The 16206-nt window shown below is 41.3% G+C and overlaps 2 protein-coding genes across 9 annotated transcripts in view; one reads left to right on the forward strand and one right to left on the reverse strand.

Annotated features, from left to right (window-relative positions):
- The window catches only part of tp53i13 (tumor protein p53 inducible protein 13), a 400199-nt gene that overhangs the window by 162875 nt on the left and 221118 nt on the right, over positions 1–16206 (forward strand). The gene's annotated exons all lie outside the window — the stretch shown is intronic.
- The window catches only part of LOC133482203 (rap1 GTPase-activating protein 2-like), a 73608-nt gene continuing 57478 nt past the window's right edge, over positions 77–16206 (reverse strand). For 3 of the 8 annotated variants that reach the window (XM_061782063.1, XM_061782061.1, XM_061782068.1), the window contains 20 exons: positions 12734–12766; positions 12213–12245; positions 11876–12097; positions 11652–11755; positions 10758–10836; positions 10600–10653; positions 10012–10095; positions 9827–9927; positions 8993–9122; positions 8749–8904; positions 8591–8662; positions 7936–8022; positions 7692–7832; positions 4658–4807; positions 4423–4535; positions 4237–4335; positions 3807–3927; positions 3457–3559; positions 3293–3366; positions 77–1709 (listed from right to left, as the gene is read on the reverse strand). In XM_061782063.1, the coding sequence (XP_061638047.1) occupies positions 1701–1709; positions 3293–3366; positions 3457–3559; positions 3807–3927; positions 4237–4335; positions 4423–4535; positions 4658–4807; positions 7692–7832; positions 7936–8022; positions 8591–8662; positions 8749–8904; positions 8993–9122; positions 9827–9927; positions 10012–10095; positions 10600–10653; positions 10758–10836; positions 11652–11755; positions 11876–12097; positions 12213–12245; positions 12734–12766 (1965 nt within the window). In that variant the 3' untranslated portion in view covers positions 77–1700. Of the gene's footprint in view, positions 1710–3292; positions 3367–3456; positions 3560–3806; positions 3928–4236; positions 4336–4422; positions 4536–4657; positions 4808–7691; positions 7833–7935; positions 8023–8590; positions 8663–8748; positions 8905–8992; positions 9123–9826; positions 9928–10011; positions 10096–10599; positions 10654–10757; positions 10837–11651; positions 11756–11875; positions 12098–12212; positions 12246–12733; positions 12767–13374; positions 15920–16206 lie in introns of those variants that run through there. The other 5 variants (XM_061782064.1, XM_061782062.1, XM_061782069.1 and 2 more) reach the window with 3 other exon arrangements.

The following is a 16206-nucleotide window of genomic DNA, read 5'->3' on the forward strand; positions in this document are numbered from 1 at the left end:
TTAACCTAAATAGCTAAAATACTATGACATAGCCTAAAATGGACACTTGCCCCTCAAAAAATGACAAATGCAAAACTGACACAAAATACATTTTATTTGAATAAATTTCACATTACGTAACGAAATATACATTTACATATTTAGACAGCTTTAAAATTCATATATTTATTCTCGTTATTTTATTTGCTTGTGTACCTTTCTTTTTTTTTACAATGCTAAAAAAATTATCATTTAATAAATTAAGTATATTAACAGTGAAAAGGCTGCATGGCATTTCGGCTGCTGCAAATTAAACGACAATAATATTTATAAATATGTATTTATTTTTCCTTGTTTTCTTTCCTCTATATAATCGCTCAGGACATCAACTTCCCTCTCAGTCATACATAAATAAAAATGATGCCTGAAAATTCATTCTGTCAAAAGAACATTCCTCCAAAAAGTTAGAACAAGAAAAACCTTCCAAAGGACGGATTTACTTTGGTCACAGGAGATATGGATATTCTTCAGTCTTTTTCCTCGCTTCCTTTTGTCAAATTGATGTCCCATCATGCAGTACTTTAAACTAGTCTTGCCTTGTTGTGCATGTAAGCGACTACCTTTGCATTGCACATGTAATGGACTTCATAAGAAAAACAACAACAAACAAAGAAAAACTTCAACTTCACATTCAGTGTGTTTTTGCCAAAACTGGTTTAAAGGTTCATTCAGCCTTTTTCAAGTCATGACAGGAAAATATAATTTATATCATACATAAGTGGTGCAGAAAACATATGGAAGCATCAATGGGATGTATCGGAGGATGAAATATCTTTTGTTTAAATATACTGACGTGCAAAATCTGTTTTTTAAAAAATGTGGTTGTTAGATTTTCATCATGGCACACAATGAAAGTAACACGCAGCTATGACTGGAAAATAAAATCTTGCTGAAATGTTTATGCAGTATCATGTACTGCACATCATTTTGAGGCGAGCCAAGCACATGAATTCAGAAATTTGACGTCCTGACAAATGCAGAAATGCTATTACGCGGGTTGACTGAACTCCAGCAGCATTCACCGTGCGGCAGCTAGCAAGGTAACAAAAATTTCTGTAATTAAAAAAGAACAATTTCATATACACAACTCAAATCCTACACAAATACACATTAGACCTCCAATACCTCACTACTAAACGTATGGTTTTATTTTAATAGGATCTGTTCCCAGACCATTTAAAGACATGGGGAACGCCTGAAGCTCCTAACTGGCCAGCAGCCGACAAGCTAAAAAGTACAACCTTCAAAAGGTTTTTAGCTCATGTTACTATTCAACAAGGGTACAGTGTTAAGCCAACACAGACTATAAACTTTGGACACAGTCTAGCTCGCCCAACACTCACAGTATTTCAGCGTGGCCAGGGTTTGTTAATGTGATATGAGCAATTTACCACATAACTGCACCGAACATCGGTAAAATATGAACTACTTTCTGTCTGCCAAAAGTCTCGTCAAAAAGAACCCATCAAAAGTGGTTCCGCACTGTACACTCACAGTATTGCCAGTTATTTTGGGGACTATGCTGCCCTTGCTAGTCTTGCCCGATTATCCATGGCTTAGGGAAGTGGTTCTACAATAATTTGGTTTTGAAAGCGTCCTTGTATTTTGCACAGCTCCATTCAGCCCGCACAGGCCCGTTCCTCTCAAGTCTGGTCATCAGATTACTCCGACTGAAAGAGAGAAGCGGAGACATATTTACATGTCAGTCGCTGATATCAATGGTTGACAGACAATGGTTGACATTATTTCAACAAGAAAACTAATCTACAGGTTTGAAAAAAAAAAAAAAAAAACTGAATATAGATTAATCTAATTTTACTTCATAAAAATTATAGTATTGAGACAACGTTTGAAGAATTATTCAAGCAATCAGGTAATGGCCAAAAGTCTACTCCCCCCTGAATTTTACAATTCTTTATTTTCACTGTACACAGCAGACAACATTCATCAGTGAAATGCAGTTAAAAGCAGCTCTCTGGAAAGTGATTCGGTAAACTGCACAACAGAATATATTGCACTCATGAAAAGATAACACACTAACATTAGGTAAAACTAAGATTAAAAAGAAAACCTTAAAAAAAATGGCTTTGATGGCCAGCGGGCAGGAGGCTGTTGATTATTATTTTTGTTCTACATTTGAGAGTTTTGATGTCTTTCCAGAGGAGAGTGGGAGAATAGGGAATATCATATCAGATTTTTTTTTTGCCTTCTTCTCAAGTCAGCAAGTGTAGATTTCTCTGAGAGGGTGATTTGTAGTTTCATCACTAGGCAGGCCCTCCTTTTCCTCATCAGTGCAGCCGGAGCACAACACTGTGCAACAGTAGGTGTTTATGCTTTCAATTGTTGTTCTGTAGAAATTAACCAGCAGGTGATGGAGGGCTCAGCACGCTTTAACTTCCTGAAAAAGTAAAGCTACCATTGGGCCTTCCACATCTGAGAGGAGGTTAGGTCCGCTGAGATGTGGACTCAAAAGGAATTTAAACCGATCCACTCCTCTCAACTTCCTCTCAAAGATGGACTTCCTGGATTTCCTGAAATCCACAACAAGGCCAAGGACCTCTCCTCGGTCTTGGATTTATTTATTTCCAGCTTCTTGTGGAGACACTAGTCGGTCAGATGCTGGAGCTCCTCCCTGAAGGCTGATGAGTCGTTGTCAGTTAATCAGTCATGTAATAGTGGTGTTACTGGCATGAATGGGGCAACGGTTTTGGGTGAAGAGGCAGAAGATTAGGGGGCTGAGGACACACCCCTGTTGACATAATGTGTTCAGGATGAGAGTGGAGGATGCACTATCTCCACCCTGACATGATGAGGTCTGTTTTTGAGGAAGCCCAGGGAGCATACATCATGAAATGCCTTGACCGGGTTTGCTCAATTTGTGACCAGTTTTGGGGCAGTGACTGTTAAATGTTAATCTTTGATTATATCACATCAGAATTTTTCATGCATTTTCCAAAACTTGCAACAGTTTGGGAAAGGCCCTTTCCTGTTCCATGATGAATGTGCCCCACTGCACAAATTAAGGTCCATAAACTAGGCACTGTTGGATGAGTTGGGTATCGAAGAATTTACACAGTACCCTGACTTCAGCCCTATAAATCAGCCTCAGTTGGTTGGCCCCAACATGACTAGATGTCCAAATACTTTCATTCATGTGGTATATAAGGTCAAACACTTCACCGTGTTCACAGTAGACAATTGTATAGTCTAATTTAATCTCAATGTTTCACATGAAAGAAAATAAAAGGCTTACATTTGTGGATGAGTGGCTCATTTTGTCAAATTTGAACTTCAAGTTGGACCTCGGTGATGTCTTATTTTTCCAATCTGGAGAGACAGTGATAGGAAAAGGAAGAATGAACAACTCATGCTCGGCAGTCTAAAAGACAGGTATAATTCTAATAGCACAGAGATTACCTGTGGAACTGCGGCACATTATGATGGGAGTTCCTGACCCCGGGCTATCAACGCTGATCGAAGGACTAAAGGCAGAGGATGATGCTATGGATGGATGGCTAGCCTGGTTGGAGAAGGATGAAGAATGAAGAAAATTGCACATAAGCAAAATAACTCAAGGTGAAAGAATACAAAGAAGTGGAGATTGGCGACAACATGAACTAATCACTCAATCATGGATGACACAAAGTACAGTCGTAGTTGCACCATGCCACATAACCATGCATGATATTGGACTGTGGGACTAAGCTGGAGTGCCACAGGGAACCTGTAGAAGTACAAGGAGATGCTGTATTGAGGGCCGCACTTACTGTTTCTAGGTCTTCCAAAGCTTCTGGATCTCCTGTAATGCTGCCGAAGCTGCTGGTGCTCGATGAAGACCGAGAGATGTCCGGCCTGCTGCCTGCGCAATCCTTCAGTTTAATGAAAGGTCTGTATGAGGAAAAAGATGTTTCTTTATCAAATGATAGGTAACATGTAATAACTTCCATATAGTTTCTATAGTGCTTGTCATCATTAGGGTCGTGGGTGAGCTGTAGCCAGACCTCTGGTCGGCAATCAATCGCTGGGCAGATACATATACACAAATAACCATTCACACTCACACCTTTGCACATATTAAAAAACCCCATACATGAACCAGAAGGATATGCAAACTCCACACAGGAGAGCGGGAATCAAACTCTGTACGTGCGAAGTCTGCTAAACAATACATGTTGGATAAAATTGAGCATATCATACCTTTCTTTGTTAGGGCAGATCTCAGGTGAGCTGGGGTTGGATAATGTCTCTGACCTCAGTTCCTGGGACAGTGAGCAGATCTCTGTAGCCTTTTGGTCACTACATACAAAAAACAAAACAAAAAACAATGAAGGACACCATCTACTGAATGTTAGAGACAATGCTCGTGTCTGGGAAAGGACCAACCTTCGAGTGCATTTGTCGGTCGGAGTTTCGACGCTGGAGTGGAGACGAGGGAAAAGTCCTGATCGCCTTTTCACTGGGCTCTTTAGGGAAGATTTTGCTGACAATGCTGGAGGCTTGAAAACAAAATCAAAAATTAAAAACGGAGTCCTCAATAGGCCTTTTAAAACTGATGTGCTTAAAAACGATTTTCAAGAAAATAAAGACATGACTTTTCCACTTCCCATCTTCAACTCACATTGTAGGTGCTCTTCGTACATTCACTGGTGCTCTGTGGCATTGCTCCGCCACTTAAACTGGCTGGGACCCCCCCTCCACCACCGGGGCTCCTAAGGCGATTAGAGCCCACCACAGTCTCCATTGAGTGACTCCTCACACGCATGGCCCTCTGGAAAGAGAAGGAATAGATTTGGTTACTGGTTACTAGTTAGTATTAAGTTAGCAGTCAATGAAAAAAATAAAGGCATGGGCTGAAAATCAATGTGTTGTGGGTTGGGGGAAAGACAGTGCTTTAAAGCAATATATTCACATAGATGTGACAAAAGTACTTTTGCACTTTCAATAGTTTTTGAGGTTGCACCAAAATAAAAACCGCTAGAGGGAGCAATTCTCCATAGCAAGAATCCCATTGAGAGGAAACTACATAAACGCCTAGGTTTCTTTTCAGTTGTTTCAAAAGCATTGAGCAAAGGAAAAAAACAAACAAACACAAAAACCCTGTTAGTATCTGGTGTGGCGACCCATTTGCCTCATACAGTGCAACACCTTTATTGCACAGGTGTGCAGTTTTACTTTATTGGGGATCAGGGGTTCAGCTCTTTAAAAATGGGAGCAAAACAAAAGCATTGCATTTATATTTCTGGGTCAGTGTATTAAACTGCTCTGCCTGTCACTACACCTCTGGCATAGATGGGTGGGAAAAAATATTTCCCACAGCACCCCCGGTGATTTGTTAGGCACCTTGGTTGGGAATCCGTGTGTTAAGGCAGTGGTCCCCAACCACCGGTCCGCAGACCGGTGCCAGGCCGTGAGGCATTTGTTACCGGGCTGCAGAGAAAGAATGACCAATTTATATAATTTCTGTTGTATTGCAATTCGCGTGTCAATGTGTTTTATTTTGAAAATTGACCGTATCTTCTCCGCCGCTACAGCTGCGCGTCTCAAATGACACGTCGAGACTGCACAGAACGCTTCCATTTCTGGTCCCGGCCGGCTCGACCGCTTGTTTGGCTAACGGCGGCAGAGCTCCAAGAACGAAATCATTTCATTAACTAATTTAGCTCATTACGTTTACTGAAAAGATTTGTTCTTTTGAACGAAACAACACTATATCAGGAGTTCTACTTAAAATACGGGTTTATCGGAACAGTTAACTCTCACGCACCAAGTCCGCTCTGATACAGATACAGAACTACTTTTACAGAGTTAAAAGTCTACTTTCATTGAGGAGCTACGGAACTGCAGTCTGGTCTGGCAGGCTACAATAACTCCGACCCCCACTCCTGCATCGCACCCACAGTGGACGCACCAAAAACGGCGAAGGAGGAAGCAGAAGCGAGGCAAGCGTGTGCGTGTGTATGTATATATTATTGATCCATTTTCTGAGCCGCTTATCCTCCCTAGGGTCGCGGGAGTGCTGGAGCCTATCCCAGCCATCTTCGGGCAGGAAGCGGGGTACACCCTGAACTGGTTGCCAGCCAATCGCAGGGCACACATAAACGAACAACCATTCGCACTCACATTCACACCTACGGGCAATTTACAGTCTCCAATTCATGCATGTTTTTGGGATGTGGGAGGAAACCGGAGTGCCCGGAGAAAACTCACGCAGGCACGGGGAGAACATGCAAACTCCACACAGGGATTGAACCCTGGTCCTCAGCACTGTGAGGCAGATGCTCTAACCGATGACGTGCCACCATATACACACACACATACATATATATATATGCGGACGCCACCACAGCCGGTCCGTGAGAAAAATCACGACTCCTAACCGGTCCGCGGTGCAAAGAAGGTTGGGGAACACTGTTTTAAGGGATGTCATTGATAGTGTTATTTGTAATACTCATGATGCAATTCAGACAATGTTTCATTTCATTTGTAGTATGATTGATTTTCCATTAATCCATGTTCTATATTTTTTTTTATTATGAAGGAAACGTGGGCAGCACACTGCGTAGTGGTTTGCCTATCTGCCTCACAGTCCTTATGTTTGAATCTGATTCAGCCTTCCTGTGTGTAGTTTGTATGCTCTCCCTATGCATGTATGAGCTTTCTCCCTCTTCCTCTCTTATTCCAAAAATATGAATGTTGAGTTAATTGAACAGTTGTGCATGGTTGTCTTTCTGCTCTGCAATTGGCTGGCAACCAGTCCATATTGTACCCTAGCTCAAAGTCAGCTCGGATAGGCTCCAGTTTACCCATGACCTTAATGAAGACGAGCGCTATAGAAAATGGATGGAAGACAAATGCATCATGTTCAAAATGTTTATTATGAGGCAATCATCCGCTGCATTGTCGACAGACAATACACGACTACTGCCAGCGCAGCAATGAGTAAAGCGGACACTGGAACCGACTCCAAAAATTGCAGTGTGACTGTCCAGAGTGCCTGTTAAGATCAAGAGTGACGATTATAACACAGATGCATGAATAAATGTACAATGAATGTCATATGCATTGACCCGCCTTTACCCAGTACACAAGTGGCACTTTGTACCACTGTTCTTGTTCAAATATTGGGTGAACTTGTGGATTCATAGATTTCAAAAAGTACAACTAGGATACTTGGAACATCGAACCCTTTGGAACCATACAGCCATTGTGAATAAAATAAGGTATGTAGAAGCAACTCATCTACTCCAAGTCAGCTCGAAACAGAAATTGAGGCCAAACATTCTCACCCAACAAATAAAAGGGGGGCGTGGCCTTGTCTGATAATTTGGATGGCAGGGACAGAATGTGGTTTATAAAACCTTAGATCTATTACAGCAGTTGTTCTCATAGGTCGTTGTGGTCTAACGTTGTGGGAGATCTGGCATATTTTCACATTTTTTGTACCGATTGTTTAAAATAATCACAGTATTGTTGTTGACCGACTGTGATTTGTTGTTTATGTGACAGTTACTTGGCCAAAATCGCACAAACACACAAAAAAAACCCAATCCTGAAATGGGATCCTACAATATGGGGTAAGGTAGGTAATAATACTATAATGGCATCAACATAAAAGTCACAGTGAAAGACGATTACACACTCATCACATTCACCTTGAATGACTCCAGAAGACCGCCATGTCCCCCATTCTCCAGCTTGTCTTCCTCTTCAGCTTGGCTGAGACCCAGAGTGGCCTGGCTTTGTCTGTGAAGCTCATCGTGAAGGTTGTCGAGCAACGCAGCTCGTGTTCGACCCTGGAATATATTCACATTCATGCACACACCAAACGCACTCTAAATACCTGTGCAGCAAGATGGTTTATGACACTGGAATTCGGAGTGTGCCTTTATGTGTCACCTCTAGTTTGGCGAACTTGTCAGATTTGTAGCAGGCAGTTTCCGCATTGATCAGCTTTGTCAACAGGAAGTTTCGGAACTCTGGGCCCTGGAGAGAAAAGACATTGAGGAGAAACGGGACCGGTTCAGTGATGAAGAGGAAACTGTTGCAAAAATAATTCGTATCCGTTTTGTTCACATGCAACAAAAACTAATCCAAGTCAAGCTACAAAACTGAAGCTTTTGGGTCCTAATTGAAAATGCTGCACATTTAAGAAACAAGTGTACCAGTTTTGTCTAAAGGAGTCGATCTATAAGTAGACAGACCATACCTTGTCCAAGGAGTTTGAAATCTTTACATGCAACCCTTTTACCTCTAACTAAAAGCCAACAAGCATAATTGTTGCTTTATAAGAGCGCTTCCAAGACTTTGGGCTGTTAAACCATTTGATTGTCAAGCTGGTACGCATTTTTTTGACAAATGGCCTTTTGATAAATTTTTCATGTTTTAATAAATCAACAGTTGGGTTATTTATCATTGTGTACTCTATAGACTATATTATGGTGCTTTCAGTACTGGGGAGGAACAATCCTAATTTGTCAAGTTTGGGAAATCCATCTTGAAGACAAACTCATTCAGATGTGCTTTTTGTTTTTGTTAGTATAAACCATCTCACCTTTCTAAAGACAGCTGGGTTCGGGAGTGGGGGCCCAAAGAGAGGTACATCCTCCCTTGCAGTGACAGACACCTGTCAAAATGATTAATAACAGCTTGAGTGGTGGGTCTTGGACGTACCAAATTTTAAACGTTATTCCTTGAGAATTTGGTTTCTACCTTGTAAGTTGTGTTCTCTGTACATGCATTTTCAACCTGAACCAGCACATAGGCGTGCAGAAAGTTGGAGGCAATTATGTCAGGAACAAAGGGTGTTGGCTCTTCTTGGAAAACTGCTGCCACAATGTCATTTCCTATGTGCCTTTTCCTCTGAAGCTTAGGGAGCAGAGGATGAAATGTTGGTTCGCAGACAGATTGATGTGTGAAGTTCATGTCTTGAGATTAAGACGTGAAGGTCAAGTACCTGCTGGACATCACCATCAGTGAAAGGAAGCTTGGTTGATACATGTAACATAATTTCCCTTTGTCTGAAAACTGTGTAGACAGATTCAACCCCTGTCTGTCCATGGGACACATCCAGCCCTCCACGGAATCTGCAACAGCATAGTCAGGCACTTCAATCATGATGACAGAGCATTTTTAAAAATTTTATATGTATGCTTTGTGAATATAGGTATTAGAACAATTAATTTCAATAATTAAACACGAGTTTGTCGAAATCCCTTTTTGCATAAAATTCTTCATCCTACCAAGACATTTTATACATTTTTATGCCTCTAATTGCAGGAACTGCTAAAGCCCTTTCCTGCTCCAAAATGACTTGTCGTAGTCAAATAAAAAAAATGTGAGCCCCTTGTCTAAGGCCAGCTGCTTTTGACCTCACAAATCCTCCTTAATTAACAAAAGAAATTCCCCAAAATACTGCAAAAGCTTGTAGAAAGTCTTCCCAGGAGATGCCGTAATGTTAATTGAAATGTAACTGACCATGCTAGCAACAGTACAATTGTTTATCATAACCATTTAAAAACATATATGCATGACAATAAAATAGGCACAGGTCTAACTGGCATTTACTTTTTTTTTACTATTTGACTAAGTAGTTTACCCTGATTGCAGACAGGCCAAAATAGCACTTTCGTGGTGATTGCCATTCAAACTGGTTTGCTTCAACGCAATGAACTCCCACGTTCTTTGTGATCATGTTACTTGTTTATGTGATATTTGAGCTTTATAGACACATTTGTCCTTAGTTCCTAGACTATTGTCTCCTGTTCAAGTGCTTTCCATCACATCTCACCCCTTAAAGTCCTGAAGTTCAATGTTGTCCCCCAGGACACTGAGAAACTCCTTGAAAGCTGGAGTCTCTTCATTGTTCCCAAACAACTCTTCCTCAGATGTCTGAGTGGAAGAGGAGTATCAGTGTGACAGAGGTGTATAGAAGTGAACGCAAATGAAACTGTGCAATCAAGTACAATCACTCACCTGTCCAAACCTTTGGTAGACTACTCCAAATTTGAAGGTGTTGTTGACCTCATGCTCATCATAAGCTACGATCAACTGCGATCCCTGTGCAACAACAAAAGTGCTACTGAATCCTCACTGGAGAAACCATGTCGTCGTCTTCTCCAACATGTCTCAGGGCCATCTTTATTTGGCTCTTGTTGCATCAGGCTGACATGCAACAAACTCTCACAGTACCCAACGAGACCAGCACTCTCGTCGCAGCCTCTTGCGCTCCAAGACGCAGATGGTACGTTTCCCTCCCTGAGGCAATGGCCAAAGGAAAGTTCTACACGTGCCTCGCAGAGGAACGAAATCGATCCAAAGAGTCCATTTTTAAAAAAAAAATTCTGACCAATAATCCAATTGAATAATGCGCTCATTGAGAATGGCAGATGTTCGCCACAGCTAGGTTTATGAGGGATATAATTTGGAAAGGTTCTGCCTCCACTTTTCCCCCTCAAGTGTTAGCATCAACACAATTTATAGTATATTGACCCAGCTCATCTTATTTCTACGGTTAGCTACATAAGCTTAAGGTTGTGATGTGAGACTTGGGAATAAACTTACTCGAGGGTAAAGAGCCGGGTTGAACTTCAATCCTGTGGCATCGTCACACAGAAGCTGAAACAACATAAGAACATTAAAAGGTAATTTCTGTGTAGACCCCAAATAGATAATACTTGTGTTATGGATTAATAGCATATATTAATGGGTGTGTATCTTACTTTTGCAATCTGAGGTACACTGGGAAGCTGGTTAATGCCCGCTAACGATATCCTATCATGGACTGTTTTGGTCCTTGATCTGCAACAAAAGGAGAGAAAGCCTTTTAAAATGAGCCCATCAGGCACTTAAATTTAATAAAATGCAAAGTATATTAGCAAGGGAACTGTAACACTTTTTTTTTTTTTTTATAGAGCCATTGGCCGATGACTCACCATGTAACAAGTATAAAAGAAAACTAGGCCCAAGAGATGCACACTTAATTGGGAAGCGAAAAATTACAGTAATAACTGTAAACAGTTTAATTGCAATCTCCACTTCATTAACTAAGAAATATCTCTTAATGAAAATAAAGAGTCAAAGCATTTGTCAGCCACAGTTTCATTGCTTGTAGGGCATTCGTGCTGTGCAGAACCAACCAACCAACTCCGTTAGTCAGCATTTCACCATCCTTGTCAAATTATAAATTATAATGGTATCACGGATGCAGTGCGCTGCACAGACGAAACATTATGACCAGTAGCACAATATGAGATCCATTAAAAGCACTATATCAAATATGCCTTTATGAAGATAATGTTCAGTTTTGATTCACACCGTCAGTATGATTGCAGTGGTGTGAAACTCCACTGCATCATGTCGAGAGCTAATATTTCACTCAGAGAAACCAAACAGACAGCTCATTATGTATCAGTAAAGTTGTAAACAATTGCAAGCTACAACCACAGTATGAACTCATTAAATATACTGTAGTGTAATAATAATTAATCTAATAGTGTCATTCAAAACTAAGCATTATCATCTTTGTTAAGGCAGCATTTTGTATTGCTCTTGGTGGTGGTCATACAGTGTGTAGTGGCTGGTCAGTGTACATTAAGCCCAATGAACTTCAGTACCTGAGCATGATGCGCAATAATTCTTGCCCTTCAGCCTCTTCATGCTTCAAGGACATGATGAGATTCCCTATGCTGCTGCCAGTGCAATAGTAGTTCATGTGCTCCTAACACAAGGTCACGTTTACAAACACAAATGACACATTTGTTAGTGTTGCATGCTTTAATAACTAGCTGGTCTATATATTGAGATGCGTCCTCCAACTTTGGAGAACAAACACACACACCTTGCCCAGAAAGTGTTTGCGGTAGGCCTGGGCTGTGCTGTTGCACTCCAGACGGTAGCTGTGTCCTTCACCAGGACTCATGCCCTCTCCTCCGTCATCCTCTTCACAGAAACTGGACTCTGAAGAGGAGGGTGTCCCAGCTGGTGCCTCTACATCCTCGATCCAATAGCCACCAAACTGTGGCAAGATTACCTGGGGATACGGGCCACCTTTCTCCAGGACCTTGGAATGGTGGTAGAAAAACATGAATAAACGTGATCTATCTGATAATTAAAATGATCACGCAATAGTCTACACCTTTTTACATTAAATGCATTAAGTGAATGAGATGACTCACATCTTCTATCCGTGGGTAAGGAATGTAGTCATCCTGTGAAAGACAAGGTGCACTTCCATTTCAACATACATTAAGTGATATGCAACACCAACACTGATATAGGAAATGACAGCTCAAACAATGTGTAAAAAAGATCAAACGTCTAATCTTAAACTAAGGTTCAGGCAGTGATGCTAAAACCTGAAACACACAGTCTTCGGGAAACATCAATTAAGGTTTGTCGAGCAGTTTAAGGTTGTTGGATCCCCATGGTTGTTTGCAAAGTCTGGCACAATTTCAGGGTACGACCTCTAAATAGTGCTGAGGCCCATCTGCCAATCCTTTTGACTCTGCAGTAGTGAGAGCCAGTGGAGCTCAATAAGCAGTTGGAGTTCCCTCAATTCATGATCAGTTAGATTAGGAGGCAATTGATTTTCTAATGTGAAAGCCTTGCAAGGTGACAAAAGAGAGGACAAAGACAGGAAGGAGGAACATCAAAACACAAATTGATGAGTGTGAGTGCATCTGCTGACTAGTCACACCTTCCACTTTTTGGTCTCTTCAACTTTAGGGACCTGAATCCGTTTGCAGCATGAGGATGGAAAAGCACATGGGTCAGAGGTTAATTTGTAATGATGCCACCATTCAGTCTTGAATGGCTTTATTCTTAAGTCGGTTTGTAACCAACAATTCATAAGAAAATTCTGTGTTACATTCAGGAAGTTTTTAGACTGGATACACAATGCAGGTCTGCACACAACTACATAAGTGTCAACACCAGGCAGTGACAACACAGAAGTAAACTAATACATTAAACTTTATCTTATGTATTAATCGTGCGATTAAACACCTGAATTGTGCTACTTGAGAGCAAAAAAAAATAAAATGCAAACTGGAGTTGTGTCACATGAAAGGTGCAGTGTAAATCCAGCCTTAGATTACAACAACATTCCGTTAAGTTGGAAACATCTGCTGGTTGATACTAATCGCCACCTCTTTTAGTGCATCCACAACATTTTCTTATTAGCGAAGAAACAAACACCTTAGTTGCACACTTCTGAGTGAGAACAGTCGAAAATAATTATTGCTTTTTAACTTAAAATATTAAAGCATAAGGACATTCATATTCTTATTTGAATTATTCTCACTATTATTTTTCTAACTCCCCCCCACAACAACTTACCCTTTTATGGGACCAGACAGTAGAGCTGCGGTGAATGTCAAACAAACTGCTCATAATTGAAATAAGTCCAAATTCATTCCATTTTTAAACAAACACTGTTTACAGCCTATGTTAAATGCAATGATCTTCATGAACAGGTTTCTGTACAAAAATATTTTTCTCTTTGAGATTTGTACATATTTCCTTGCTGACTGGCACACTCTCTTCTGATTGTTGGTTCCTTTCAGTTTGTGCAGTTGTTTGGGAAAAAAATGGGTGCTAACCTCTACTAATCAGAACCAGCTGGTTGACGTTTGTAATTCGCAAAGACATGGGCGTGAACAATTCAATTTAATAACTTTTCATGAAGCTAACATGGACCACATTCCTGGTGACAGACTTTGGTGAAGCACTACAATGCGGTCACAATCCTAATTTTCTATTCTATACAAGGAGACCCCCTGCTTGTTCAGACCTTCTTTCTTTAGTCAGATGAAATCAGAGTGAGTCATACATGCTAATGTTCTTTTCTCCACACACAAGCACACATGCAGGTAATACAGACAGTCATCCTCTCGCTCTCAAATCAGGAACCAGCCATAATCAATGTTCCTTTCAGCATTTGACAATTGATTCCACGTTGTTGGGACACTGCAGCACAAAGGCAGCTCAACCTTTCAATCAAGTCTGTGCGTATGTTTGTGTGTGTGTGTGTGTGTGTGTGTGTGCACATGTATACACAATGTGCATTTTATTTGGGTTTTAACTAAAAAAAAAATCAGCTTTTAAGAAGACAAAGTGGTGCCTTGAGATACGAGTTTACTTTGTTGTTGTTATCTCTTTTCCCATTGAAATGAATGGAAATGCCATTAGGTGGCACTGGTTAGCACTTCTGCCTCACAGTTCTGAGGTCCGGGGTTCAAATCCGGCCTCCCTGTTTGGAGTTTGCATGTTCTCCCTGTGCCTGGTGGGTTGTCTTCAGGTACTCCGGTTTCCTCACACATTCCAGAAACATGCGCGGTAGGTTGATTCAAGACTCTAAATTGTCCGTAGGTGTAAATGTGAGTGTGAATGGTCGTTTGTCGATATGTGCCCTTTGATTGGCTGGTGACCAGTTCACGGTGTACCGCGCCTCTTGTCATCTGTCAATGTCATCAATCTGTTCGAGCCTTCCCCCCAAAAAAGAAACAAAAATGTTGTAATGAGTATTGAGAAGAAATAACACTCCTTTATATTGTAAAAACATAAAGTAAATACATAAATAGAATGTAAAAATATATTTTTGTCACACTGCATCAACTGAATGCTGCTCTGTCTGGTGTGCCCATCGTGGGCACCTGGGGGCAGTATAAGACAGACAGAGACAGAGATAATGCTCATTAAGGCATTACTTTGGATCCCACTTGAGTTGTAGCCAATCATATTGCAGCAGGGCGTGTCCTGTCTCGAACTTAATTGGGATTCATACTAACGCTTCATTGAGTTGTCTGAACTCCTCTTGCAGCTCATCAGGACAGCCGTAATATTAGTAGTTCTACGCAGAGGATAAAAAAATATGACTGAGTACTGCTATATTGTCTGTGTACATGCTGTTGCATGTGTAATGTGTAATCTCTTTGTTTGACGATAAACTTCATCTTGGCTTGGAAATAAAACAGATTGAAGCCTGTTTCCGATGAAATGTTCACTATTTGCCAAACTGCTGCTTACTGTAAAAAGCGTTAAGTTCATTGCCACCATGTATCGCAAGCATACGCTTGTCAGTCAAAGCAAAAAAATCGAGTCACTCGTATCTCAAGGCTCTATTGGCCTGATATGCCCTCTTGTTTAGAAAAGTCAGAGAGGTCTCTGTAAATGCAGAGTTTATGATACGGCTCTTATATTGAGTCTCATTAGCTTGTGTTACATTTTGGGCCGAGTAAGTGTATATAGAATACATTATCATACATAGTACATGAACATTTTGTCTTGATGAGTACAAAGTGAGTTCTGAAACCAGGCCAGTCACTTCCCACCATTGGCACCAAGATCATACATAAATGTACACGCTTGCGTGTCAATAATGGTGTGTATGTGTCTGTCTGTGTGTATATTGATGTCGCAGCTGTTAGTCACAGGGGAGCCATTGCCCACAATAGAAAACTGATCACAAAGGCGCTTTTAAGAGGATTCAATTTTCTTTCTCACACAGAGACAAAGAAGTCGAGGGAGGAAGAAGTGGAAAGTGGGGAGATAAAAAAGGAAAAAAAATAAACCACATTCTGCACGTGTTACAACAGCGTGGCTTCGTAGTAAAAGAGTACGAGACTGGCCTGCCTGCAGTCCAGACCTGTCTTCCATTGAAAATGTGTGGAGCATTATGAAGCGTAAAATACGACAACGGAGACCCTGGACTGTTGAACAGCTGAAACTGTACATCAAGCAAGAATGAGAAAGAATTACACCTACAAAGCTTCAACAATTAGTGTCCTCAGTTCCCAAATGTTTATTGAATGTTGTTAAAAGAAAAGGTGATGTAACATAGTGGTAAACATGGCCTTGCCACCGAGGAGCTTTTTAACCACCTCAGTGACCTCAACCCCAGAGATGCCCGAGTTTTTGCTTCAGCGATCACCAAAGCTGCATTCTGCTTGGCCAGCTGGTACCCATCAGCTGCCTCAGGAGTCCCACAGGCCAAAAAGGCCCGATAGGACTCCTTCTTCAGCTTGACGGCATCCCTCACCGTTGGCGCCCACCAACGGGTTCAGGGATTGCCGCCACGACAGGCACCGAGCACCTTATGGCCACAGCTCCGCCCGGCCACCTCAGGAATGGAGGCCCGGAACATGGTCCAGTCGGACTCGATGTCCCCTG

This window comes from Phyllopteryx taeniolatus, chromosome 8 (genome assembly GCF_024500385.1).
Source record: "Phyllopteryx taeniolatus isolate TA_2022b chromosome 8, UOR_Ptae_1.2, whole genome shotgun sequence".
NCBI classification, from domain to species: domain Eukaryota; kingdom Metazoa; phylum Chordata; class Actinopteri; order Syngnathiformes; family Syngnathidae; genus Phyllopteryx; species Phyllopteryx taeniolatus.